Source organism: Alexandromys fortis, unplaced genomic scaffold (assembly GCF_014885135.2).
Source record: "Alexandromys fortis isolate MF-2015 unplaced genomic scaffold, M_Fortis_MF-2015_v1.1 scaffold_20, whole genome shotgun sequence".
Taxonomy (NCBI): domain Eukaryota; kingdom Metazoa; phylum Chordata; class Mammalia; order Rodentia; family Cricetidae; genus Alexandromys; species Alexandromys fortis.
Window position 1 is genome coordinate 14,234,862 of NW_026067903.1, and position 26,743 is coordinate 14,261,604.

Sequence of the window (26,743 nt, forward strand, 5' to 3'; positions counted from 1 at the left end):
TCTTCCTCTTCACAAAGTTAGAGAGGGAAGCAAACTTGGAAATGGCTACGTTTTATCAGCATCCGTGTGGACACAGAAATGTGATTCTCCTCACTGCAATGTTCTAGAAGTCTGCAGAACTACTGCTGTTTGAAAGATCCCATTTTCTGGTAAAAAAAAAAAATGATATGTAGTATTTATCCAAAACTTCCAGGAGCACTAAATTATAAAGATATATAAAATTATTTATGGCATAAAAAAAGAATATTGTGTTTTATTTGTTCTTAGTCATTGTTTTTTTCTGTGACCAAAACAAAGAAGCAGTTCCTTAGCCCCTCAACTCTCTTGGAAAACAATTTCTTAAAATAATTTTATTATTACCAGTTGCTGATTACTTATTGTCTGTTGGTCTAGAAAACTTACGTAATGAATAATCATAAATATTGGACACGTTGCTATTGTTTTAATCATGATCAAGAGAATATTGACTAAGTTAAAGTTAACATTTTTAAAGTTGCTACTGAAAAATTATCAACATGTTAAAGGGTTGGAAAATTTAAAATCTAGAATTTAGAAGCCTGAGATGAATGTGATCTTCAAATTGTCCATACTTCTCTTAAAAGCCTTGCGTTTTTAAATTTTGCAAATCTAACAAATAAAACCAGCGTATGCATGTGCATATAATTGAAATAACAAGTTTTATTGCTGTACCCCTCTACCAACTTTTATTCTTCTACCAAAGCCAGTGACACGTGAGAGCTAAAGAAAGGTACCAGCCGTCTCAAGACTAGACGGAAGAAAATCCTATGCTTCTCTCAGTTGGGAGTTGCATTTAGAATGACCATTTTCACAGGAACTTTGTCCTGTGTGTCCTGATATCATGTACGCAACTGTCTCAGGGTAGGATCTAAGTGGTTCTGATCAGCCTATGTTAAGACAGTCCACTGCTGGAAGAATAGAGTAAGTGTCTGTAGCATCAGAGTGGGATCACAGGGCAGCATCAGGGGTCAAGACAGTGAGCCAGAGACCTGATCTGAGTGTGGAAATGACTAAATTCACTGAGACAGTTTGGGTACCGGTAGAAAATAAGTTTGGTATTTACAAAGGCTCTGAAGGAAGGTTTTGTGATTTAAAAAGCAAAAAGGCAGAGTTGCCAAGCCAGGGTTAACAGTGCTGCAGAAGCGATGTGAAAATGGAAGGAGCGTTTGTTTGTAATCTGGGCACTTAACTTTACTGATTTCAGTAATGTTGGGGGAGAGGGGGAATTATCCAGGGTAGTAATTCCTTTTTTTAGCTCATAATGTCTATTCATTTGCAAATTCGTTTCTGGGAAAGTTTGAATTTTGGCTTTTTGGAAAATGACTTTTTATTCTACACAAAGGTCATTCTAAAATGTCAACCATCATGTGGGAGTTGCTTGTGGTTTTTTTTTTTTTTTCCTTAATGTCTGGAGGAATATTTTTCCAGGATTGTTTTGGAGATCAAACTAGTGTTTTGGGGTAATGGAAAATTCTTGTTCTTTGGAACCGTAGGCTTTGAGCAAAATATAGAGTACTATTATAACAAAAAAAAATTAAATTCTTAATGTGATTCCAATGTGACATTTATTAAGTGATTAACAGATTGTCGACTGGAAGAGTTTAGTTCTTTCTCAGGCATTTACTAAAAGCAACTGAGTATTGCTATGGTAGTTACACTTTTTGTTAGAGTTTAAAAGCATTGTGCTCTCGAAGGACTCCAGAATTCTGTCTAAGTAACATGGATATAAGGAATTATAATATATCCTGTATGTCTGTTTATTTCTATGCCACTTCCGATATGAATCTAATGTATTTTAGCCCTCACACTCCTGACTGTTTCCTTTGAAATGTGAGTTTATCTTGTTCATCTTCAATAAAGATATCCCTGGGTGAGGGAAAATTACAAAAGCATCTGGTTGGCCATGGTGGCAACAACGGGGAAGGCGTAGTATAAACACCACTCAACAGCAAAGCATCTTAATATCACTTCACATTGTGAGGCTCTTAATTTAGAAAGGTCTCCTCCCCATGACGGATGAACAAAAACCTACAAAAAGCAATAGAAGGAAACTACAGCTGAGATGAAAACTCTCTGAACAGACATTCTCCTAATATTTTATTAATTATACTTGGTTCTTTACATCATGGAAACGCCACACCGCTGTGCATCAGTTCATAGAAGGAAACTATGCAAAATTTTAAGCTCTAAAATATCTCAGTGATCCAATTTCCTGTTGAGGACAGTGTGAGAGTAACTGTAGTTTGCACAGTGATTGGATATAATTTTTTCTCTTTTTTTTCATTCTCAGACACAGCACATATTAATGTGTGATGATGGACAAATCAAAAAATCTATTTAAAAGCCATTGTTGCCATATATAAAATAGAAATTATATTAATATGAATTAATTAATATATAACACTAAAGTGCCAGGTGTGCCAGACTGGAACGTACTCCAGTTATATAGCAGGATGAGCTCTTGTAAACAAACAAATAAAAAATAAACAAATGAACATTGCAACATAGCATTATGGTGTTTAGAGTGAACATATACTTTCATCATTTAATAACTCCAAATCAAGATGTGTATTGTTATGAAAGAACACTTGTAAATTTATCAGTGAGGGCTTACAGAAGTCTATTGATGTGGTAGAGAGAATACTGTGTAAGGTTATCACTTAAATAAAATAAAAATAAAATAAAACAAAGTACTTTAATCTTAAAAATGCATTAAAATGCAGAAGAATCAACAGATACAACCTAAAATTGAGGATATCCAGAATGTCCAGGGAGAAGGTGCAACGGTTAAAACTGAGTGCTGCTCCTGTAGAAACCAGAGCTTGGTCCCCAGCACCCACTTAAGGTCACGCCCAATACCTGTAACTCCACTCCAGGCCATCTGATGCTCTGGCTTCTTCTGGCACTAATCTCTTGTGCTCAAATTCACATACAGACACACGGGTGCACATAATTCTTTAAGGTGAAATAAAATATTTTAAAAACATATCAAGAACAGGAAAAGAAATGTAAACTAGGAAAAGAAATAAATTTAAAATTATTTTTAGAATGTAGAAGACCAAAAATGATATAGAAAGGACAAACCAAATGACAGAGGGATAGCGTGGAACCAGACGTTTCGGCTGGCGAGATGATTTCATTGTTTAAAAAGTTTGTGTTCTTTTCTGGCATCTGCATGGCACATCAGACACCTATACCTCCAGTTCTGGGAGATCTGATGCCCTCTTCTCGTCCCTGTAGTCAGCTGCACTCATGTGCAAATACACATATGTACACATAATGAAGAATTAAATGTCATTTATTTCTTTAAAAAAAGGAAGAAACACATTTGAAAAACTAAAACTAATAGGAAATAAGTATAGAACCAGTGCAATTTAAGGATTTCAGGAGATTAAATATGAATTTGGACACTATAAAAGGAAACATCTGTTATGGAAGGGAGAGCTGAAGATTTCATCTAGAATGAAGTGAGTATAATTAGGTGTTGCCATTGTTCAATAAAAATGATCTCTCCTTTATGGCTATTTTTTTTTCCTTTAAGCTCCCAAAATATTTTAGTCCCATGCATTATGTGTTACCGTGACAAACCAAACTGACAAAATTTCTACTCTGATGAACTTGAGAGTGTTGTATGTTGATGGTTACAACCATAACAAAAAAAATAAAAAGGACTTCTAAAGAATTATAATTGGAACTTCGAGGATGACAGAACACACAGTTTGTGTTTGGTAATCAGGGAGGGAAGGAGGTGAAGCTTCTAAATTAGATTCATAAGAAAGATTCAGCCATGTGATGATTATAAATTTTCTAATTAAGGAAATCAATTAGCACAAGGGAAGTATGAGCCATACATTTTTAAGCAAGTGAATTAAGATTGTTGTGACTGGGAGAGTTGGCATTGTGCTTGAAGCACTGAGAAGCTGCGTAGACAAGGGGACTGCAGAGTGACTTTATATAGTGTGTTTTACATTTCAAAGAAATCTGCTTGCCCGCTATGTGAAAAATGGACTTGAAGCAGAATAAATCGTCCTGGTAATGATAGAGGTAAGAAGCAGTGTTGTTGATGGGCTATTAGGAGCCATAGTCCAAGTAATAGATTAGTGGGCATTGGTCTAGGGTATTTCTAGTGGAAATGATGAGCCATTGACAAGTTTTGAACATGTATGAAATGTAGAGATGTCAGAAGTTTAAAGTTGGTAGAAAATGGAGTTGCCAAAAGGTAGTAATTTCAGCAACTCCAGGATTCAGAGATAAATCTTATGGATTATTATGCTATTCATTATTCATATGCTCTCTGCATAAGAATTTGCAGAGATCAAGGGCTCAATCCTATCTATAACCAAATGTTCTTTTTTTTTATGCTTCACTGGTAGTTAGAAAGTTCTCAGAGATTTAGCTCATTTTTTAAATCTTGCCTAATAAACCATGCAGTTTATTTCTAATCCTTCCATTGTAATTATATTTAATTTAGGTTATATTTTCCCCAGCCAAATATAATGAGCTTTAATTATTAAGAACTATTAAGAATCTATTTGTATAGCACTGGGCTTTATAATTTAATATTTTGATTGTTTAATAATTTAAATGTGTTCTAGATTTCTTACCAGATTTTCTTGTCTACGCTGCTTTAGTTTCTTGACTTCACAAGATTATTTTTAAGTCATTCTGGCACTGAACTACACTTTTTGAGCCAGTCCTTTCTCCTGTTTTTCCCTCTTACTACTGAGTGCCTTTCTCCACACACACATTTTATTTATTAATATACCCAATAATAGAGATCACAGTCAAATGCTAAATAGTCTAGAAGTTCTGCATTTCATGCATTCATTTAAAAATATAACCTGTTGAGCCTCAGTATAGCTGACATTTAATATTGCCCCTATGTTTTAGTCTTAAGCCAGCAAAACATGTGAAAATTCAATAAATTATCTTAAAACCAATATATCCCATCTGTATTCAAACTTATGATAAGGAATAATGTACCCAATGTATATACATTTGAACAGAGATTATAAGTAACTGGAAAAATGACAGATTAAAAAAATATTGAGTTATAACCCAAACGGAAACAGTTTCTCATTACCAAAACTAATTATAATTATTTCTCTTACATCTTAATGATAAAGCTCATTAGAATTGAATAGAGTTAGTATCTCATGCATAATTTGGAACATTTGTTGACTTATTTCTAATCCTTCTGTTACATAACTAATTTCCAAAAATGCAAAAATCGTTACTATTTTACTGTCATGGTTAATGGGCATTACCAATTTCATTGAGTAAGCTTTACAGGAAAAGATCAAAGGTGAGCTTTGCAAGAAAGGTGTTGGATAGGGAAAGGCAGAGAGTGCCAAAGGCCGATAGAATCAAAATGAACAAGATAGTTTCTAAGAGGTAACTCACTTTAAAGAGTTTTGTTTGAGGAGGAAAGTCTGAAGTCAGATTGCTTGATGTAAGATACCAAATGTGGTATCTTATGCCAATTATTTTTTTCTTTTTANTGCTGCTGCTATTGTTTGCCATGCCAGAGACACAATTTAGGGCTGTGTGCATGCCAGCCAAGTCCTCTGCCACTGGCTACATACCCAACCTTTCTAATTATTTTTTTCTTTTTACTTTATTTATTTATTTATTTATTTATTTATTTATTTATTAAAGATTTCTGTCTCTTCCCCATTCTTAACCACATTGGATCACAGATTCTCCATCCTTCTAAGGTAATCTTTAATGTCATAAATTTAAGGAAACACTTTGCGCTGTTCCTTAATTGGGAATGAGGAGTTCAAGTTCCTTTTAGTTATTGGAGATTCTTTTGGGGAATAGATATATATTCCTACCTGGCCACACTTCCCACTATGTAGGTATTCAATTTTCTATTGTTGCTTTGTATTTTGCCTCTGGAGTATTTCTCCTTACTGCCTCATGTCAGTATGAAAATGAAACCAATTCCCTTTCCTTTAATCCCCACTTTAAGTAGTTGTAATAAAGTACAAGGAGATTTTGCAGGCTCTCTCTCTTTCTATCCCTTCCTTTCCTTCATTCCTTCCTTCCTTCCTTCCTTCCTTCCTTCCTTCCTTCCTTCCTTCCTTCCTTCCTTTTTTCCTGCTTTTTCAAAACAGTTTTTCTCTGTGTAGCTTTGGCTCTTCTGGAGATAGCTCTGTAGACCCAGCTGGCCTCTAATTCACAGATCTGCCTGCCTCTGCTTCCAGATGCTAAGATTAAAGGTATGCACCTCCACAGACCACTTACTTCCTCAAGATTCCTTAACTTTACGCCCTTTCTCAGCTGTCCTCATTAGCTCTATTTACTCTGAGTGATCCTCAGCCAGCTAATAATTGTTACTCTTCTATTAGGCCAGGAATCTTATTTTATGTCTTTGGCTGTTCCAGTGCCTTTCTATACATACAGGAATGGCCATATGATGTTTTGATAAATTTGAGATATTTCCTATACTATCTCTGCTCGACTTATTTTTAAATTCGCTACTTATTTATTCATCAAATGTTTCTTTTGGGACCTGAAAATTTGTTAAGTAGAAATTTAAAACATACAACAGAAGCAGCTGTCCTAAGAGAAATAATTAGCTTGTTTTCATAAAGGCTAAGTTGCATACAGAATATGCAAATATTTAGCATAGGTAGTTCAAAAGATAGTGGTGGGCCTATCAGTATCAAAGATAGTTGTGGACTTAAAAATAATTTGGCTGTGTGGGGTGGAATGGGATTTCTGACTGAGGCAACGTTGAAGCAGAACCTGGGGTAAGTACATTATATAGTGGAGGGAGTATCTAGGCAATGAAAGTCACAGAGGGGGAAATTGAAGAGGAAGAAAATTGAATCTGTCAGCTTTGCTCCATGGAAGGTGAGCTTTGCAAGAAAGGTGTGGGATAGGAAAAGGCAGAGGGTGTCAAAGGCCGATGGGATCAAGATGAACAAGATAGTTTCTAAGCAGTAACTCACTTTCAAGAGTTTCGTTTGAGGAAGAAAGTCTGAAATCGCATTGCTTGGTGTTATTGGGTGAGTGCGAAGTGAACTCAGGAGACTGTTTTCTATGATTAGAATGGCTCAGAGAATGAAACAGAAAGTGGAGATCTTCTTTGCTTTTATATGTACTCTTTAATAATCAGAAAACAGGAACTTTTTCAAAAGAAAATTCTTAGTGAGTATAGAGGGCCTGGCATGAAGAAAGACTTGAGATATTCGGAAGCTCAACAACATAAAAGTAACAAAGAAATCCAAAAGTTATTTGAATAGGTGAGCATATTGCAGGCACACTGCTGAAGTGCTGGTGATGAATCCAAGGGACCATCTCCTACCATATATGGTGAAAGAACATGAATGCCTGGTTATAATACTGGCAATATTTCAAAACTCCATGAATAAAAAGAAAGATCCAAGGCCTTGCTCAACATGTTGGAGGTACTAAACTCAATTCCCAACAATATTTTTTAGAATGCTCTCAACAAGAGAAATAGTTTTATTGGAAACTAATCAAGTTATAATTATCTTCAAAGTTCAGTGGAGAAGAAAAAATTAAAAAAAAAATTTTTTGTTTCTAGCCTTAATATTGAAGTGGGATATCAAGATAGGTAGCCAACTAGATTAAGAAAAAAGAAATGAAGCCATAAGACCTTATAGTTCAGTCTAAAGTATTGATAAACGGGGTACAGATAGGATGTTGTGCATAAAAATGGCATGCAGGTGTCAAGGCAAAGGAAGGGACAACACACTTCAGGTTTTGTTTATGGTATCATAGATACTGTATACAGATGTTAGTAAGGTAAAAATGTATTCTTTTGTGCATATCAAACAATAAAAATTCAATATTTTGAACAACTAAATTGAGATTTCTATGACAAAATATAATAAAAATTCATACCGAACTAAAAGAAATTGCAAAGACCGAAAAATAAATGTAGGAAAGCTTACTAAAGAGAAAGTCATGCATGATAAAAGTAGGTTTAACTTTTATAATGTATGTAATAAATATAATCATTTTAAATTTCCAAAAAAGAATGAATATCATATATGTTTTAGAAAGTCTAATCATATATTCATGTGCAAGATCAAATGCACAGCCAACAATTGGAAACACAGATACAGGGAGCAACAATACACGAATGACACATTAGCGTGGGCCTGAGTTGGAGTCAGCATGAAAGCACTAAGCAAGACAGGGCTGTTGAACATCCGTAAGCATCGAACACACCAAGAAGATGGCAATGCATGCCTTCCCCTTCTGTGCTATAATTGTAGCTAAGCATTGCGGATGAATATTTGCAAGAGATTTGTGAAATTATCTATCAAATTCAAACAATGTTTCCTCACAGAAAACACTTCATGAATCATTTTCGTAGCAAAATTCTTACATGCATCTTTAATATATATGTTAATGTGTATATAATATGTATAGATATATGATATATGTGATAAAGTTATAGATACACATATATCTACATATCAATAAATTTAAGATACTGTTTTTTGTTTGGGACTGGTATTGAACCCCTCATGAAGTAAGGTAGACACACTCTACCATCAATTTATTAGCTCCAGACTTCCTTTATTTTTACTTGGAGACAGCTTCACAACTTTGCCCCAGTTGGCTTTTAATTTCCTATCTCCCTTGCTCAATCTAAGAATACAGATTTATTCTTTGTTGTTGTTGTTTTACTTGAGATATGTTCTTTCTACATACTCCACACAACCAGGTCTTAAACTCACTCTTCAGTTCAAGCCGACCTCAAATTTGAAATTCTCTTGACCTAACATCCAAAGAACTGAGATTACAAAGTTGTATCACTGTGCCCATTCACATTAAAATACATTTGTTGCTAAGTGTGGTTTCCAAAATAAAATAATTAAATTACATAAAAGTAAGAAATGAGGAAAAAAAATGTTTTCTCATGAGATTAAAACTAAGTTAACACTTAAGAAGATCAAGTATATAAAAAGGAGAAATTTGAAATGTGAAGACATGAATATCATATCCACAATTTAAATATTCATTTAACAAATACATTAAATAAAGTTGTTGAATCATTTACGTGAGGTCTAAATTGAGGCAATCTATAAACAAAAGCATTAAGTAAAAGTTATTAATCTGAATATGAATGGTAACTTACAATTAAGTTATGAAGGGCTACCATGTTAGTTAATATTTATATATTTATAAATCTTATATGTCTGACTAAGAGCAATTACAAAGCCTCTTTCATACATATAAAATTATCTTTTTTATTTTCTGTCATATCTCCATTATTGACATTCTCATCTGTGATGTTGTGGACATATATTTCATGTTCATATATTTCATCAATTCTCTAATACCACTGAAAAATATTTCTTTTCTTAAAAAACTTCATCCATTGTAGATGCTTATAAGAGCATGTTTGGTATATTTATTTCAATATGCACTAGAAAGTTTGGAGGTTTGCAGACAAGATAAACCTTACGTCATTACTTAGAAATGGATCAAGAAAACTCCTAAATATTGACTGGATACATGAGGTTTTGAGACAGTCAGATAATATTTTATGTACTAAAAAACAATCACATATGTGAAGGCATTTCTGTAAGTCTGTATAATCTTCAATCAGGCATGGTCTAGTGTCCAAGCCTCTTGGTATGCCGAGGTGGTCACTCACAGACGGAATTCCAACCTGAGGATTCAGAACAAGTGTAATTTTAGAACATAAAGAGAATTTGGAGACAGTTTAGCCAGCACTTGCATTTGCACCAAGTTCAGGCACGATACTGTCAACTATGAGCTGCATTTCCTAGTCCCCATTTCCTATCTCATCATCCGCACTCACCATGCCAGGGAAAGTAGCCTTCACTTTTTCGGTCGGTTAGCTGCTGCTTTGGGAATGCGCATCATTCTTACACAGCCACGTAGAACCTGGAATTCGCTAGCAATGCTACTCATTTATGGAGGTCAGACTGACCGCATGTAAACTGACGGTAAGAATATCTGATGTCTTAGAAAAATGCGGAGGTGGCTCACCACGTATCTTTATTTCTCCCTGAAAAGTAACCTACAAGGTTAAGGAAACACCGAGTCAGTGTCTGGTTATTTTAGAAATCAAAGACACTATGTTTCAGAGTATTTCTCATTAAGAAAGTCAGGCCTGGTGTATATTTTAGTAAATGTATGTCGTGTGTATATATAACATGTATATAGAACTGTTTTGCAGTAAGTGGTAGAAACATGAGGGTAGTAATGAGATGTGGCCAGAACCACTTACTTGATCATTTCTATAGAATCCAAAAATACATCTCTTCACCAATATATTCAGCAAGTTAAATAGATACGTATATATTATGTTTTCTGTAATCTATATGTATATATATATGTACACACATATAACAGATAAAAACACTCAATCATGCAGAATAATTGTTTGAGTCATTGGAATAAAATTCATGATGGGGAAACCTACAGGGACAGCTGACCTGAGCTTCGGGAGCTCATGGACTCTGAGCATCAGCTATGGAGCCTGCATGAGACCGACATAGGCCCTCTGCACGTGTGTAACACGTGTGTAGCTTGGTCTGTTTGTGGTGCTTCTAGCAGTGGGCTCAGGACCTGCCCGTGGTACTTGAGCTGTCTTGGGAATATATTCCCCATGCTGGTTTGGTTGCCTTGTCCAGACTTAACTCCGTGGGGAGGAACTTAATCCTGCCTCAACCAGATGTGCCAAGTTTTGTTGATGCTAGTGGGAGGTCTGCCCCCTTTCTGAACGGAGAATGAGGAAGAGTAGATGGGAAGGGGGTGGATGGGAGATGAACGGAGAGGGGGAGTAGGGAGGGGAAACTGTGGCCAGTATATCAAATAAATGAAAATATTTATTAATGAAAAAGGAATAAAACCCTCTCTCACCTTCAGAAAATAAAAGCAAACCTTGAGACTCGGCAACTCTGGGTAACAATATTTTCTATAAAAGAGAAAGTATCTGATTTATTATCTATGGCTTATATATTTACTTTTTCATCAAACAACCATGTATATAATAATTTAAATTTGGATAACATTTATTTTATTAATATTGTAAGAATAAGGCACAATACTTTATGAAATAATATATCAATTATTTTTGAACATTCCATTAAATAATTCCTTTAAATAATGTAATATCTTTGTAAAAATAGCTTATAAAGTTTCCAGTAAGCCTAAATGCAGTAACATTGCTTTAAATCAAATTATTCTGGGTGCTGTTAAAATAATAAATGAGAAATAACTTGGCAAGTTTAAAGGTGCCATTTAATATGAGCTATAATTTAAAATTATAGAAGAATAATTTTATTACATTTTCTTAAAAAATACGTATTACCGTAATGCATATGAGGATAAGGCCTATGAAAAACATCAAACTAAAAATTGCCTTGAAAGATGATGGACTTTACATGGAAAGTCTTTGTTGGTGTCATCAGTAAAGGGCTGAAGAGCAAGTGTGAGGACCCTAGATGAGATTCACAGCACACACATAGATGCCTCTAATCACACACAATCCTCTAAGCTCAATGCTGAGCCTAGAAGCAGGAGGATTCCTGGGTATGGCAAGACAGCAAGCATAGCTAATCAGAATGTTCAAGGCTAAGAGAAAACACATCTCAAAAAATATCGTGGAGAGCAATTGAAGAAGATACCTGACATCAACCTGTGCTCTCTGTGCAGTTACACACCCATGTTCGTGCACACCCACACAGACATTACATATACACAGCCACACAGAACAAGACTCAAATAAAAGTAAGTGATATTCTATTCTCGAAAACATTGGGTACTGAAAATAGGTTTAGTTGCCAACACTTAAAACTTAGATGTCCAAGGAAGGACTCACCCTGAAGGAAATGGGAGTTGCCATTCTTTCTCTGTGTGGTGTGGATACTTTGTCCAGAGGGAAGCCATCTACCTGCTTACCCACACTTAGGAGATGTCAGGGTTGCTTATCAAAGCACACCCTCAAGGAACGACAGTTTTATATGGCAAGTTTGGTAGCTTCTTAGCAATTTCTGCTGCCTACAGTTTTTTTTTTCCTCTCCTATCTACTCTTCCTTCTTCAATTAAAGTGCATATCTGAAATTCAAGGCATGGATCTTTGTCTTTTGCTTAAATTCCTTAAAATGTTTCACATTTTATTAGTAGCAGCATAATTTCACAGTAGGTTCCCAGTATCAACAGATGTTTTTGTTTCTATTCACCTGGTTTCCCCTCCATTCTAATGTCCAGGAACATTAGAATGTCTCCTCGTAACTTTATGATCAATAATCATTAACTTTTTCTTTGCCAGAACCTTAACATGTGATAGCTTCCAGTTTCCATAACTGGCTAGAACAATGACTCAGTGGTCAAAACACTTACTGCTCTCCCAGAGGGTTAACACCTGGTTCCTAGAACCTACATAGCAGCTACAACTGTCTGAAACTGCAGTCCCCTGGGATCCAAAACCCTCTTCTGGACTCTGCGGGCAATGCAGACACATGGTACACTTAAACACACACACACACACACATACACACACACACTCATACAGACTGACTACAAATAAACTACTCGTCAAATGCCTGTATCCTCTAACCAAAGTCCCAGTATCCTCTAAGTTGAAAATCTGGCTTCTCCGATAACATCTGGCCCATTCACTTTTGTGCTTGTCTTGCTGGTTTGTTTCCACTGAAGCTTCCGGGACAAATTTCTGCCTGTCATTGCCATACTCTTGTTGACACTTTTGAAAACTCTTCATACAGGACCTCTCTACATGTCAGAAACTGGGCCAGAAAGAACCCAATCTCTGTTCTAGCTTGGAAAAAGCAATATATATATATATATGTATACATATATATACACACACACACACACACACACATATATAAAGATAGTTCAGTTTGCTTATATTTCAGGTTCTCTGAGATCTTGTCAGACCGCATTAATATCAAAGTTTATTGAAATAAACTTTGATTTTAAGGTATTTTGTCGGTAGCAAAATGTATTAGAGCAGGCAAGAAGAAAGCATTGCATTTTAGCACTGCTATACTGACATAAATGAGCAAAAATTATGTTCAATTGCTAGTTTAGTATTGAAATTGTAGCAAGTTGTAGGATTGCATTTACTAAGTATATGTTCATTTGTCTATTTTCCTGATTAATAATCAGTAAAAAAAATTCCAGACAGATTGATGATACTGGTTTACAGTAATTCAGTAGTTCACACACGAAAATATGCAAAATTCTATTTACTTGGATAATGTATTAAAATATTTACCAAAACTTCCTGTGTGATTGTACACATTGATGATTTCTAACCTGTAACAACATGTCCTCATTTCTAACATTTCCCAGCAGGTAGACACTAAGGAAGGATTAAAATGATGATATGCGTGGATATTCACAAATTATCTGTGCCCTTTGCACATGTCTTATATTTGATTTTCAAGTATGTACTTTAAAAGTTCTTGAGAAATCCATATATATGTTGCTTCATATTTATGCTTCGAATAAAGATAAATAATATATAGCTTTACCTGCAAATGTATGTGTGGAATTATATTTAGTAAACACATCTATAATCATCACATAAATTATGAAACTTTAAAATTTCACACATGCCCCAGAACATCCAAAACTCTTCTGTGAGCACGCTAGTCATACATACTTGATTATTTAATGCTTTATTCATGTGTAGAAGTATGTTAGCTACCTAATAAATTAATTTATGTCAGAGTATTTTGCAATTAAAATTTTATTTCACTAGTGTGAGAAAGAACATCTTTATCCCTATAATCAGTGATATAAATTTGGTAATAAAACATAAAAATAATATATAGCAAGGACAAACCATTGACATATTAAAATTTAATGAGTTTCTTGGGTTCCTAGCCTTTTAAGAACATTTCTATTTTATTTAAATGTTTTTCAATATTTATCAGTTTACTATGCAACTTTCGTTCTTGAGTTCTTTGAAAGTTGTCTTGTAGTCACTGATTCTGTCCTTTAGAAAGATAAACTATTTTGTAATCAATGGTAAATATTGTTAAGGTATTTTTGATCATCTTAGCTAGTGTATATAATTGAAAAAATTATAGTCTTTGATAATGCATGCTACTTTTAGAGACACTTTTGATTGTGAATACTTCAATCATTGTCTCTTTCTCCTGTCTTTTCATAAAACATTTGGATGTATAAGTACTTAGCAGATGCTTATGAAGTGAGAATATGCAAATTTCAACTCTGCATACATTTAAAAATTTAGAAAAATTAGGAAACCGCAGAAGTAAAAGAAAATATTCTAATAGTGATAGTTTTAGTTTCTTTTTATTGGCTATGTATTTTTCAACTTTATTATTTAAAAGAATGTCTTTACATACAGAATCATTGTGCCATGTAATTCCAATTAAAATGAAAATAAATGACAAATTCAATAATTATATACCAGCACAAATGTGAACTTAGAATACATTAGCTTTAATCAACTTTCTACATAGAATATGTTGTTGCTTCTTAACAGCAACAACAGCAAACAGATTTGCTTATCTACACTATCTTATGTCAACCACCTTTTTCACTAACCAACTGCAATATACTTGATATTATCTCCTGTTACATTTTAATAAATAAAATCTCATTTAAGTCTTCTAGTTGTGGTACTTAAAGTTATGTTGTTCAGTAGTAAAGTTCAAGTTTATTCTTTGTTGTATAGCAACTTCCAGGACAGCTAGGGGTACATGAGAATCTTTCTGAAACAGAGAAAGAGAGGGAGAGAGAGAGAGAGAGAGAGAGAGAGAGAGAGAGAGAGAGAGAGAGAGAGGAAGAGGATAAAAGTTTTATGTGATAGGAAAAATAATATATTTGTATACCTATACAATATATAAATTTTATGTCTATGTAGATGAAATACAAATCTGGTGGTGATTCTAGGCAAATCAGTATTTCAAGGAGACGAAGGCAATGCCATAGTATTTTGAAGTGAAAGTGCTTTCTGGTGCTGTTGATGAGGTTGAAATTAAGGGGTCTTTGTTACAGACATTGCTGAAGGAGCAGACCTTCCCTTGGTGACAGTTTTGAGCAAGGGTATAGCTCCTCGTCCACTGGCAGTAGTGCAGTTTCAACAGTGAATCAACAGGGCCTTACTCTTGGGTCTTCTTGAAAGCAATAGCGACCTCGCTTGGGTTAGTTGATGTCGATGGAAATGCAAAGTGAAGTCTGTAAATTCTAAAACCAGTCTGACATTAAATGACAGTATTAATGCTTGTCCATATATTTAAAATAAACCTATTAGTAAAATATTGAGTAGATGTGCTTTAACTTTTTGATAAATTAAACCCCATATTAGTGTCTTCCTCAACTTCCAAACAAAATTCCCATTACTGACAACTGGTGATCAAAAGTAAAGTCTAATGTCCATTTTCTTTTGAAGGATCTCATGCCTAATCAAGTCATAGGCCTAGACTTAAAGAGGATGACTTTCGAAACCTTTCTTTCATGCATCTAACGTTCAGAAATGCCAGCTTTTATTAAGAAGCACAGTGAATGCCGGAGGGAAAAACCCTAAAGCTTGCTAGTCATCTTCAATCATCTTGGGCTTTCTACATGAACAGCTATTCGCTCACCACTTCATCAATGCCATCAACGCAAAGACAAGAAATAATTCGCTGTTTCCATACGCCATGCACCATACGCACACTTATGCTGTACTTTTTCATTTGAGTTCACAGCTTGCTTTCCATCGCTTTCACCAATGCCAAGCATCTTTTTATTTGGTTATTTTTCTTGTGTAACTAATGTAGTATATTATCTTTGCCAATGCAGACTGGATGACGAGGAATCAACCATTCATGAAGACTTTATATTATCCAGAAAGTATCCATAATACTACATACTACATCGACCACATGAGAGTACACTAGTAAAATAGTTTTATCTCTTACGATTGAATGATCCAATCGGCCTTTATTCTTCATTAGAAGCAAAGATAATGCCATCATGAAGGAAATGAAAAGCAACATAAATGTTTCAAAAATAACCCATTATTTATGTTATATGGAACATTTGTCGTAAATCTTACCTTTTATTAAAATTAGATGAAAAAGATTTATATTTTCTAACAGTTTGGAATGCAGATATTGTATAGAAACACTCCTAGTTAGATTGAAGCATATTTCATTTTCAATTTGATACTTTAGGCTTAATAGGCTTGGAATATGTTTACATGCCACTATAATTCTCATTTACCTTCTAAGAAAGGAAATCAGTGGTGTATCTTATAGATACTATAGGTAATTTGTCTATAACAGGACCACATATTAATTGTCATTTTGTTTTCAGATATAGCACATTGATTGAGTACTTGCCCAATGTATATTAATATGCTAGATTTGATCTCCCCACAGAAACAAAAATGCAATTCTCATCTTTAAAAACTTGCTAGTTAAATTTTATTACCACAATAATCAGCAACTCCACTTTAAACTTTTGTTTGTGTATGATGTAATTAAATCTATAAACATTTGAAGGATATATTTTCTTAAATATTATAACCAAGGATATAGCATCAGCACTGACATTCATTGGGATATACTGTTCGTCAATAAATATTGATGATCGGTGGTCACCAAACTTGAATACTGAAGTATCATTTGTATTGTACTTTTTTTGATATATAGAAATGACTTGGCTAGTAATATAAAATAATAGTCTAAATTCAGTTTTAAAAATCAGCATTTGACTTTTGCTTATGTTTGTGGAATTATTAGAAATTTAGTGGGATACTTTTTAACTTGCCCCAGTAGTGAATTAACAATACCCATAACCTTAAGCATCAGGATCATACTTTTCTTAATGTTGCAATATTTTTTCTAGAAGATAGATTACAGGTTATTACCGTGCTGCCACTGAGATTAAGAATGGTCTTCCATCAAATTGGTTCTATTATTATATTACTTTGTAACTTAAAAGTCATATATATGGGATAAACATTTTTTTCTTTCTTTACAGTCTCATGCCAAAACTACCTTAGTGTGAGCATTAGAACCCCAGCAGTATTATGGAAAGATATATACTCTGATATAAATATGAAAAATGATAAAAACTTGCAGAACATAAAAGTTAAATTAAAATTTTAAGTGGAAAGGTGGTGTGTAGTGTTAATATAAATTATCACTAATATTTGTTTGCTATTGAAGATACAGTGACATTTCAACTGCATAATGGTTTTAAGTATATAGTAGTGAAAAACTATAGTTAAAATTTTCTAAATAGCAAATTTAAAGGTAATTAGATACTTCTATGCTTAGTGAGAAACATAGTTTACACATGAATGAATAAAGGAATGTTGGTAGGAATAGAAAAATAGTGATTTTATTTTTTCTAGCAAACTGATATTTTATAAATATTTCCATTTTCTATCCTTGAATATTATCCAAACTGACAAAAGAAGACATACATTTAGACTTCTCAAATATCTTCTCAAATATCAGGATGTAAATTCTCTAATGGAATATCTAGAAAGAATTTCTTAGAGTTGATTTTTCTGAAGTTATAACTGGATGATTTTGATTGAACAGACAGACAACAACTAACCGTTTTTATTACATAAAAGACATGAGTTGGTAGAATTGCCCCTTACAAAATACAAGGCAAATAGGTTGTATTTTAGGAGAAGTACATTTAGAAATTGATGAGAAAAAAAGCTGAAGAGTAAAACAACTTTTTGTCAAATTTTCATTCTCAACTTTTAACTCTTAAGTATCAAGAGATCTGTAACATTTTTAATGTAAGAGAATATCATTTTTGCTAGGAATTTTCTTTTACTAACAGAGTGTTAGGAATTAGAGCCATCTAGCATTCTACATGATAGACTTGACTTTACCTAGATCACTGTAAGTGTTCAGTGAGCATGGCACTAACTCAGAGTCCTGAGGCTACAATCCATTTAAGCACATGAAGTTTTGTAAATGCACTGCACAGAAGCTGATCTATTGATTGAATAATTTCCATCTCCACACTTTCTTTCTAATTGTCTGTTAGGAACAGATAATGTTTTTGTCTTTATTAGTAGTTTATTATAGAATAATTAAATAACAAAAACTTAGATGCTGTCATTTGAACAAAAAAAATTCAGAACACATAGCCTTACATGTGGTTAGAGAAAGTGTTCAATTGATTGATTCAGGCCAAGGAAGACTCAGAACTTCTGAAGCTACCCCTTGAGGCAAACCAAGGCTACCTCATCTCTGGATATAAAAACAATCCGTTGTCTGAATATTTCTCTCTGAAAATTAGAGTACATAGCTGTCCATTCCTTTTGAAGGTGCTGGAAACCTTGTTGGGGTGACAACCATTTAGCCAGAGGCAGCAGACACCCAGTCAGAATTATTTGAGGAAAAACAATTTATAGTGTGGTTGCATTTTTTTCTTCTGATATGTGGCTTCAGAACATTATCAGAGAAGTGTACAATATATTCTGTTACTTGAGTTGACTTATTATCGGATGTATCGTTGATTGACTGTTATGATTGTTTCTTGAAAGCTGTTCATGATGCAGATTTTCTAGCTGATGTTTAGAAAGTTTAGACATATTCCAAGCAGATCAGACTCGAAAAGTTAGAACTGTGGATTTGTCAGTAACTTCTAAGTCTGTGCAGGAACATATTGCATGGGACAGGAATGTAATTTGTGAGAAATGTCTACACACAGGCTTTCATATACCTTTATTCTGTCTTTAGAATTTGGAATGATGGGAGATCATACAATTAAAAGTCAGCGACCTCGATCTGTCCATGAGAAAAGGGTCCCTCAGGAACAAGCTGATGCTGCTAAATTTATGGCACAAACTGGTAATACGTTAGTTACATTTTTCTATTTGTTGTTGTTAATTTAATGAAACCACTGCATGTTTCCATGATCCTTTGCTGCACATTTGTCAGTTTTGGAGCTGATTTTTTTTGAGCTATTTTTTTTGTCACCAGTTAAAGTCCATAAATAAAGTAGCTATGAATGAAAAGTACACAGATAATGTGTAATACTTGCTTTGCTCTTGATATAGGATGCTTTAGGATTTATGTATTATTAATTCCTTAAGTTAATTAGCCTCTAAAATGGATCATCACGCTTTGAAAGGAAAGCAATAAAGTTACTTTTTCGAGAATTATTTGATTTGATGCTTTCATTAACTATAATTTAAATAGGACTAAGCTGATGAGATTCAATGTAACCAGATTTGATACTTAAATATGCTTCCATATGTCATTTTATCTCTAAATATTGCTTGCTGCTAAAATATATAGAAATTAGACTTTTATAATTTAATATACGACGATTTGGAAATAAATTTGTTGAAGAAGATAAATAGTAAAAAGTTAACCATCTAATTAAATATCAACAAAACTGACTTTCTGGCTCATAAAATTCTTTAATCCTACATCAATCAAATTATTTCTTAACTCCCTACAAATTTGAGTGTGACTGAAAAGTGCATTATTTGACATAATTTTTGAAATTCATAGTTATACATGAATATATACACACAGAATTTATGCTTTAATAGTCTGTAGAGTTTGGCAAATTGCAGTGGGCCATAATTTGGCTGCTTGGAGTAAGAATTCTAGAGTTCTGGCCAGAAACATTGCCTGGGGCTCTCCCAGTTGGAGATCTTTAAAGCAGTGTTGCAAACCTGACCAACCTTTCATTGCTTTTCTTTTGCAAAACTTAAAACTAAGCTTATCTATGGTTTTACAAAATTTTATGCACTCGTTCTTGTTTGTTTTAGCATTAGTATGAAATCATGCTTATATAACCAGATCTGTGACATGCTATTCAGAGAATTTTAATGAAATTCTCCAAAAGAATGAATGTGTCCTTCAGTTCATGTGTTCTTTGTGATAGTATCTGTTTAGAACACTGTACATTAGCTTAATGCTTAGAAATTCAAATATTAATACAGAATTGGAGTCTGGGTAATAGATAAATGATATATTTTAATATATTAATTAAAGCTGAGCTTCTCATAACAGGATATATAGAATTAATTCTATAAGCACACAGTTCAAATTTTAAAAATACTATTTCATATAGCCAGACCCAGAAATGAGAACTTTCTTTACAGGATTGCTTTTGGTGTACCTTATTTAAGAGGAGATTTATATTTTAACCAGTTACTTATTGAAGTCCAAAAATGTATTCTGTGGTTCAAGTGGATTTCCAGATTCCTAAATGTGCTTTTGTCTGATACTGGGAGCAAAATAATTGAAGCAGTGAACAGAGATTCGGGGATTTCTACTCTCAATAGAGAGATATAACGTGGACCGATCACTCAGTCCCGTAGGCATCCATCTCCCTGTGAGAACACATCTGCCGTCTGAGAAATGTGTCCTTCTTTTACACGAAAGACTTAGCAAAGATTGGTTTACTCTAATTCCTCAAACTTGTCAACAAGGGGAGTGAAATGGAGAACCATAAGTTTAAGTATTCAGGATCTAGTAGCTTTAGCTTGTGCATTTAGTATTACCCAATTTAATCCAAAGTTTTTCTTATTCCATTTATTAATGCTTGTTTACATTAAGACAATTTAAATTTTTAAGGAAAACTTTTTGACAAACTTAAATGTCCTAAAATGTTGATTTGTAAAATTAGAAATTGGTAATCACATTTTTTACATTCATTTCTGATTTTCCAGTCATTGTTTTTTCTACACAATGTATATTCTTTCACTAACAAGTGATTTGGTAAGTAGATGACATACTCATTAAATAAATCTGGGCCCAATTTTAAAAACACTTACACATATTGTTATTTTCTCAGAAAGACCATGCCATATTAAAGTTCTAGAAATATTGGTTGATGTTTGAATTTATAGGAAATAGGATCATAAACTCATTTAAAACCAAACATTGCATACACAAATGTACACATGTGTATTGTACGCACTTTAATATTAAATTAACATGCTGAACTAAGAAAGGAAAATTCATTATAGTATTTTAATATTAATAATTGAGAGCGAGACACATTACTAAAAGAGAAGTTTTTAAATATTGTTTCTTTTGAAATTAACATAGACTAATTAATAGAATTATCATCACACAATAACATTTTATTAAATGATGTTTTATAGAACTTGTCTTGTTTCAAATCAAGGTAATAATATTGCATTTACACAGTCATGAAATTTTGCTAACCATAATTTGAGAACTAAAAATGATACAATGGAGGGAAGCTAAGTAATAAAATTGTAAAATTCCATAATACGCTATATCTGTCATGGAAAAAGAAAGCAAAAGCCATCATGCCTTATTTCTTCTCAAATAAGTGAACTGGCTTTAAAAATCAATTCAATCAGTAAATATTTTCATTTTTAAGAAAGCTTTACTAGACAGAGTTAGGGTGAGTGAATACTTTTAAATGACATTATTATGAGGTAGCATTATTTTATCAGAATAACTAGATAACTATTGCTAATGCTAGGAACTGAGGCAAGTCTGAACACTGATTAGCCTACTATAAAAGCTTAAGATAAGGCTGGAGAAATGTCTCAGTAGTTAAGAGCACTTACTGCTCTTGCAGGGGCCACATGTTAGGTTCCCATAATCCACATGGTGTCTCACAACCAGGTGTTATCTCCAGTTCTTTCCAGTTCTAGGGGATCCATCACTCTCTTCTGGGCATTGTATGAACATAGTACACATACATACATGAAGCTAAAACCTAACACATACAGTAAGGTAGCATAAAAATCGGAATAGATAGATAGATAGATAGATAGATAGATAGATAGATAGATAGATGATAGATAGATAGATAGAGAAAATAAAATAAGATATAAATATGACTGTTTAAGGGATAAACCAAAGCCAAGGGCCAATAAGCTAGAATAAGATAAATGTTAATGGTTCTTACTATTCAGCATCATAGGCATAAAGTTAGTTTATAAACAGGTTTAGAAAAGTAACCATTTATTACACAAGGGAAACTGCCTGCATTAGGAATACATGATATGGGATCTAAAATAGGAACATAACATTAAATGTGCTTCTAATTTCATGATTTTAACGTGCTAGCAAAAGTTATATTAATATCTTGATCATAATTTTGAATTCTCGGTTGTACTTGATCCCACTCGATATTCACAAGTAGCTTTCGAGTTAGGGAAATTATTATAGAATTTCAAAATACAAATGGATTTTTCCAAGGGCCTCCAGAGTCAATATGCAGTTGACTGCAATGCTTTCCTGTTTCCATTCATGATTCATTCCAGGATAAAGAGCCTGCATATTCACTTATAGAGAGCTGTCGACATGATGTTTGGCATGTTGACTAGATGAGTCTGTGCTGTCTCCAAAGAGACACATACTGAAAATGGTGCAGAGTTTATGCTTGACTACTTCGGTGCATTAAAAGTTCTTTCTTTTAAAGCATATTAACTATTTCTAGCATACCTCAATATGCTTTGCTAGATAACCCTTGCACCTTAGGAAAAAAGGAAGTGGCATAAAAACTGCAGTGAAAATGTCACTTGAAATAACACTTAATACAACAAGATCAAGCTGATGGTTAGACTGTTATTTCAGTGGTAAATTCTGATTCAACATTTGAAATAAAATTTATTATTTATGTATTTATTTTTATTTAAATTTTCATATGCAAAAATGAGCTTTGAGGGAGGCTTCTCTGAGGAAGGAAGCATTTATGATTGATGCCTCATGACCCAGCCCACTGCTTCTCTTGCTCAGTGTCATGCAGAATCATAGCCGTAGAGCCAACTCAGGTTTCCAAATACGTGTATGAGGTTGTACTTTAAATTGGGACTTGATACGAATTTATGGCTAAGTTTAATTTTTAAAATTGTCTATCATTACAATGCAAGAGAAAAAGAAAAACTGTGTTTGTGTAAAAGTAGAACTATTTTTTTTCTCATAACCTTTGTCATCTCGCTTCCAGAATTAACATTATTCTTACGAATCTGGCTTGTAATTGATAACACAGAGCCGTGATAGTTATACTCAGTCTCATCACCAGCAGGATGGCATGTCATTAAGTATACATTACTTTTTCCTAACTTAAAGCTTAATGTTTTCATTATTAAGTATGCTTATGTATGTATACACATATGCGTAGATAGTTTTAACCATCATCCTATCATTCGACTCACCAAATGATGGCTTTTGTTTTGTTAAATAATAATCAATGTAATAAAGCAAATTATGAGATATAACTTCAAACACCACAGACATCCAATTCGATAGTTATAAAATTAGCCATAGATCAATTTGTAAAGGTTAAAATATTGAAGTGATCAAGAGAGATCTATTATTATACATCCAGTTGAAACTTCAGTTTCAATATTGAAAATCCCAATTAAAGTGAGCTGACATCCAAATTACCAGCATGTGGCCTTCTGATAGATAACCAGTTATCGATGAATTGTTATCTATGCCTCTGCATGCATAATGCTAGACGAGCATAAGAACACCTTCTTCATGGTCCTGCTAAACAGAGTTTGAATAGATTAGTATTTCTCTGCAAACTAGTTGTTCTGAGCCCTCGTGAAAATAAGAAAGTGGATTATAGCAGAATATTAAATCAACATCTTCATCCAATAGGTTTTCTAGCAGTGGACTAACTCGTTAGAGTAGATTTTTCACTGAAGATTGTCTGACGCAAACACATTCTTTACTCATTCAACAACAGTTAGTAAATCAACTACTTCATTGGCATTTAATATACCCCTAAATCGTTGACTGACTCTCTGAAACAAGACAGACAAATGGACTGACATTTCTCTCCTTGGAATTATATTCCAAATGATTATTCTGTACTGAACACACGATATGGAGCTAAGTTGCTCCTTGTCCTGTGTAAATAGTGATAGAAAGTTCTGAGAAACCCCTCCCTTGTAAAAAGTTTTGACAACTAACCATGCATGCTTAGCATAAACACACACTGCAGATATGATTGGATGGGAGTTTGATATAAATCAGTGGCAAAATTTCAGGTCAAGCTTTTAAATCCATTCTGGACTTGCTGCCAGAATAGGATTAGAAGGATACTCCAGTGATTTTTCAAAAGTCGATGTTTCCTGTCTCCTCATACACTGGTTTTAGATAATGAGAAAACTAGGCATAGATTCAATGCGGTGCCAACCACTACAACCTTTATGAAACCCAGAAGTAACTGGCTTCATAACACCTGATTTTGGAGTAAATTTTAGTTCTATGGTCAGTTAATATAAATGATAGAGAAGCTTTCATTCACCTGAAGTTAAAAAGTCCCTTCTTTAGGTCAGGGGTGAAAGGGGAGCAGCTAGCATAGGATGAAAAAGGAGGAAATCCATTTGGAGTAAATTATCAACTTGCTCACTAGTTTTCAAGTCCACTGAGTCTTTAGCAATTGGAAGGACATGCTACAATAAATAACTAGTCAAGAACAGACAAAAACATCCCGTCCAAAGCTTCAGAGTCTGAAGAGAAATACATTCTGCCCCTTTGGACATCAAATACAGGGTCCTAGATAGACTTGAAGAAAACATCAACTATCCTCAACAAAAACTATTGATTGCTTCATTCACAGTGTTGATAGTTCAATGGACTTTGCAAAGAATGGTTTCATTAACAAGGTCATGAGAAGCAGGTTTTGTATCAGCATTGTAGACATCCCTCTACATTCATGTTCCTATGAAATATTTTGTGCCTTTGTATGTACTGTCATATATTTACATTGAAATTATTCATGCATGTCACACCGTTAGTTTGCGACAATGATTACAAGCTGAATAATCAAGACAGTATTTCATGTTTATTTGTTGTCTTGCATGCAGGTGAATCTGGTGTGGAAGAGTGGTCCCAGTGGAGCACATGCTCAGTTACTTGTGGTCAAGGGTCGCAGGTGCGAACCAGAACTTGTGTATCACCTTACGGGACACACTGCAGCGGCCCATTAAGAGAATCAAGGGTTTGCAATAACACTGCCCTCTGTCCAGGTAGTGTTAGCAGCAACTACGACTGTGGATGTTTTGAATTGTGTCATGCTACGCATTTGGAACAATTTGCTATTTTCATATGAACGGGGTATAGGCTTTTAAATTAGAGTCTCTAAGTGTAACTTTTCTCGACTGTGCTATATTATTCTGTATGTGATCATTTCTGCCTTCAGAGCAATTAGGATGTTAGATAAATCTCCCTAATGCAAATAAGATTGAAATTTTGTAGCTATTTCAAAGAGTATAAAAACTCAGTTATTTTTCTTGAATTTTTTAGTTGTTAAAAAAAATCTAACTGCATCTATGAGGAAATAAAATTTTCAAGCTTAGTAGAAATATGACATGTGATTGACGGCTTTTCAGTCATCAGTTCTCCTACCATTCAACTGACCCTATCAGAAAAAGAAATAATAATAACTGTATATAGGCCCAAGAATGGTCTTCTATTTTGCTTCATAAATAATCCTGAAATGGTTGTTCTCATCACATCCATTTACTGCTTTCAAACAAAGACAAGGGTCTGGTTTGGGTAAATGTATGTTACATCAAAGTTGTGTTATTTCATGATGTACATGGTCTTATTGGATTTTTACCCCCTCAAAGCAATGGGGACTTTTCGCAGTCAGTCCCAAGGCAGGTGTTGATGGTGTGCCCAATCATTTGCTTACCAGGTGATTGCAAACCTCGTGACAGCAGCAGTTAAAGTGAGGTTCTCCTAGACTTTGTATAAGCTTCCGAAAAGGAGATGTTCTAAAAGAAAGGCCTTAGCACTGTAGGCCTTGTAACCTCCAAGTTAAACATCTTCTAGGGCTCTCCATTGCAGAGCTAACTGATTCTCAATTGATTAAAAACAAGAGTGAGGGGCCTGGAAGAATGGTCAGGAATAATGCCAATTTCCAAGCAGAAAAGGCAAATGCAGTCACATAGGAAATGTGGCATGGCTGTTGTTTGGTGGATATAAATCTTCAAATTTGCAGAATTGGACATTTCGGATCATCTTTTTGACTGCTGCATGAATATACTCAGCACTGCTGAACTCCAAATTTAAAATGGCTTCCATGGACAATTCTATGCTATGTAGGTTTTGATTTAAAAAAAAAACACATAAAGATCCCACATGAAAGAGAAAAAGAAGTAAGTAACAGGAGATAACAGGGATGATGCAATGAGGTGTGAGAACCCCTTGTATAAAACAGAGAAAAGCAATAGAGGAGGACAAGGTTAAACAGACAGAAACTAAGGCTACGAGGAAAAGAAGGCACATTAATCAATAGAAGGACAATAATTGCCACTGAAAGAAAGTAGGATTCAGTTGGGAATGCATGATACAAGAAAGAACTGTCATGAAAAATAGCACAGATCAAAGGTGGACAATGTAAGGGAGTCATAAATAAGAAAGATGACAGAAGACTTAAAGCAGAGATCATAGACCAAACACATTTCAATTACAAGAGCTGGGTGGGGAGAAAGGCAAGGGAGATACAGTCTTGGAGTGTCATACCGAAACCTTCAGATCCCAAGTGTAAACGCTGTGGATCCTTATTTGAGTGGAATAGAATGGGTTCTTCTGGGGAATACTTAACCATGATTCCTAACCACAGTATTTACATGGTGATTTACAGGGTCAAGTTCCCTGCTCTCATCAATTAAAACAGTATCAACAGAGCATTGTGATAAAATCGATATATAAATTCATAAATTTATCTTTTCAGGGTGTACCTAGTGTCAAGATCATTTGCACAGAACAAAGACAGGGTC

The 26,743-nt window shown here is 34.1% G+C and overlaps 1 protein-coding gene across 1 annotated transcript in view; it reads left to right on the forward strand.

Annotated features, from left to right (window-relative positions):
- The window catches only part of Adgrb3 (adhesion G protein-coupled receptor B3), a 709,539-nt gene that overhangs the window by 232,773 nt on the left and 450,023 nt on the right, over window positions 1-26,743 (forward strand). The window contains exons 2-3 of the mRNA XM_050134810.1: window positions 18,738-18,848; window positions 24,824-24,985. Of these exons, the coding sequence (XP_049990767.1) occupies window positions 18,738-18,848; window positions 24,824-24,985 (273 nt within the window). The remainder of the gene's footprint in view (window positions 1-18,737; window positions 18,849-24,823; window positions 24,986-26,743) is intronic.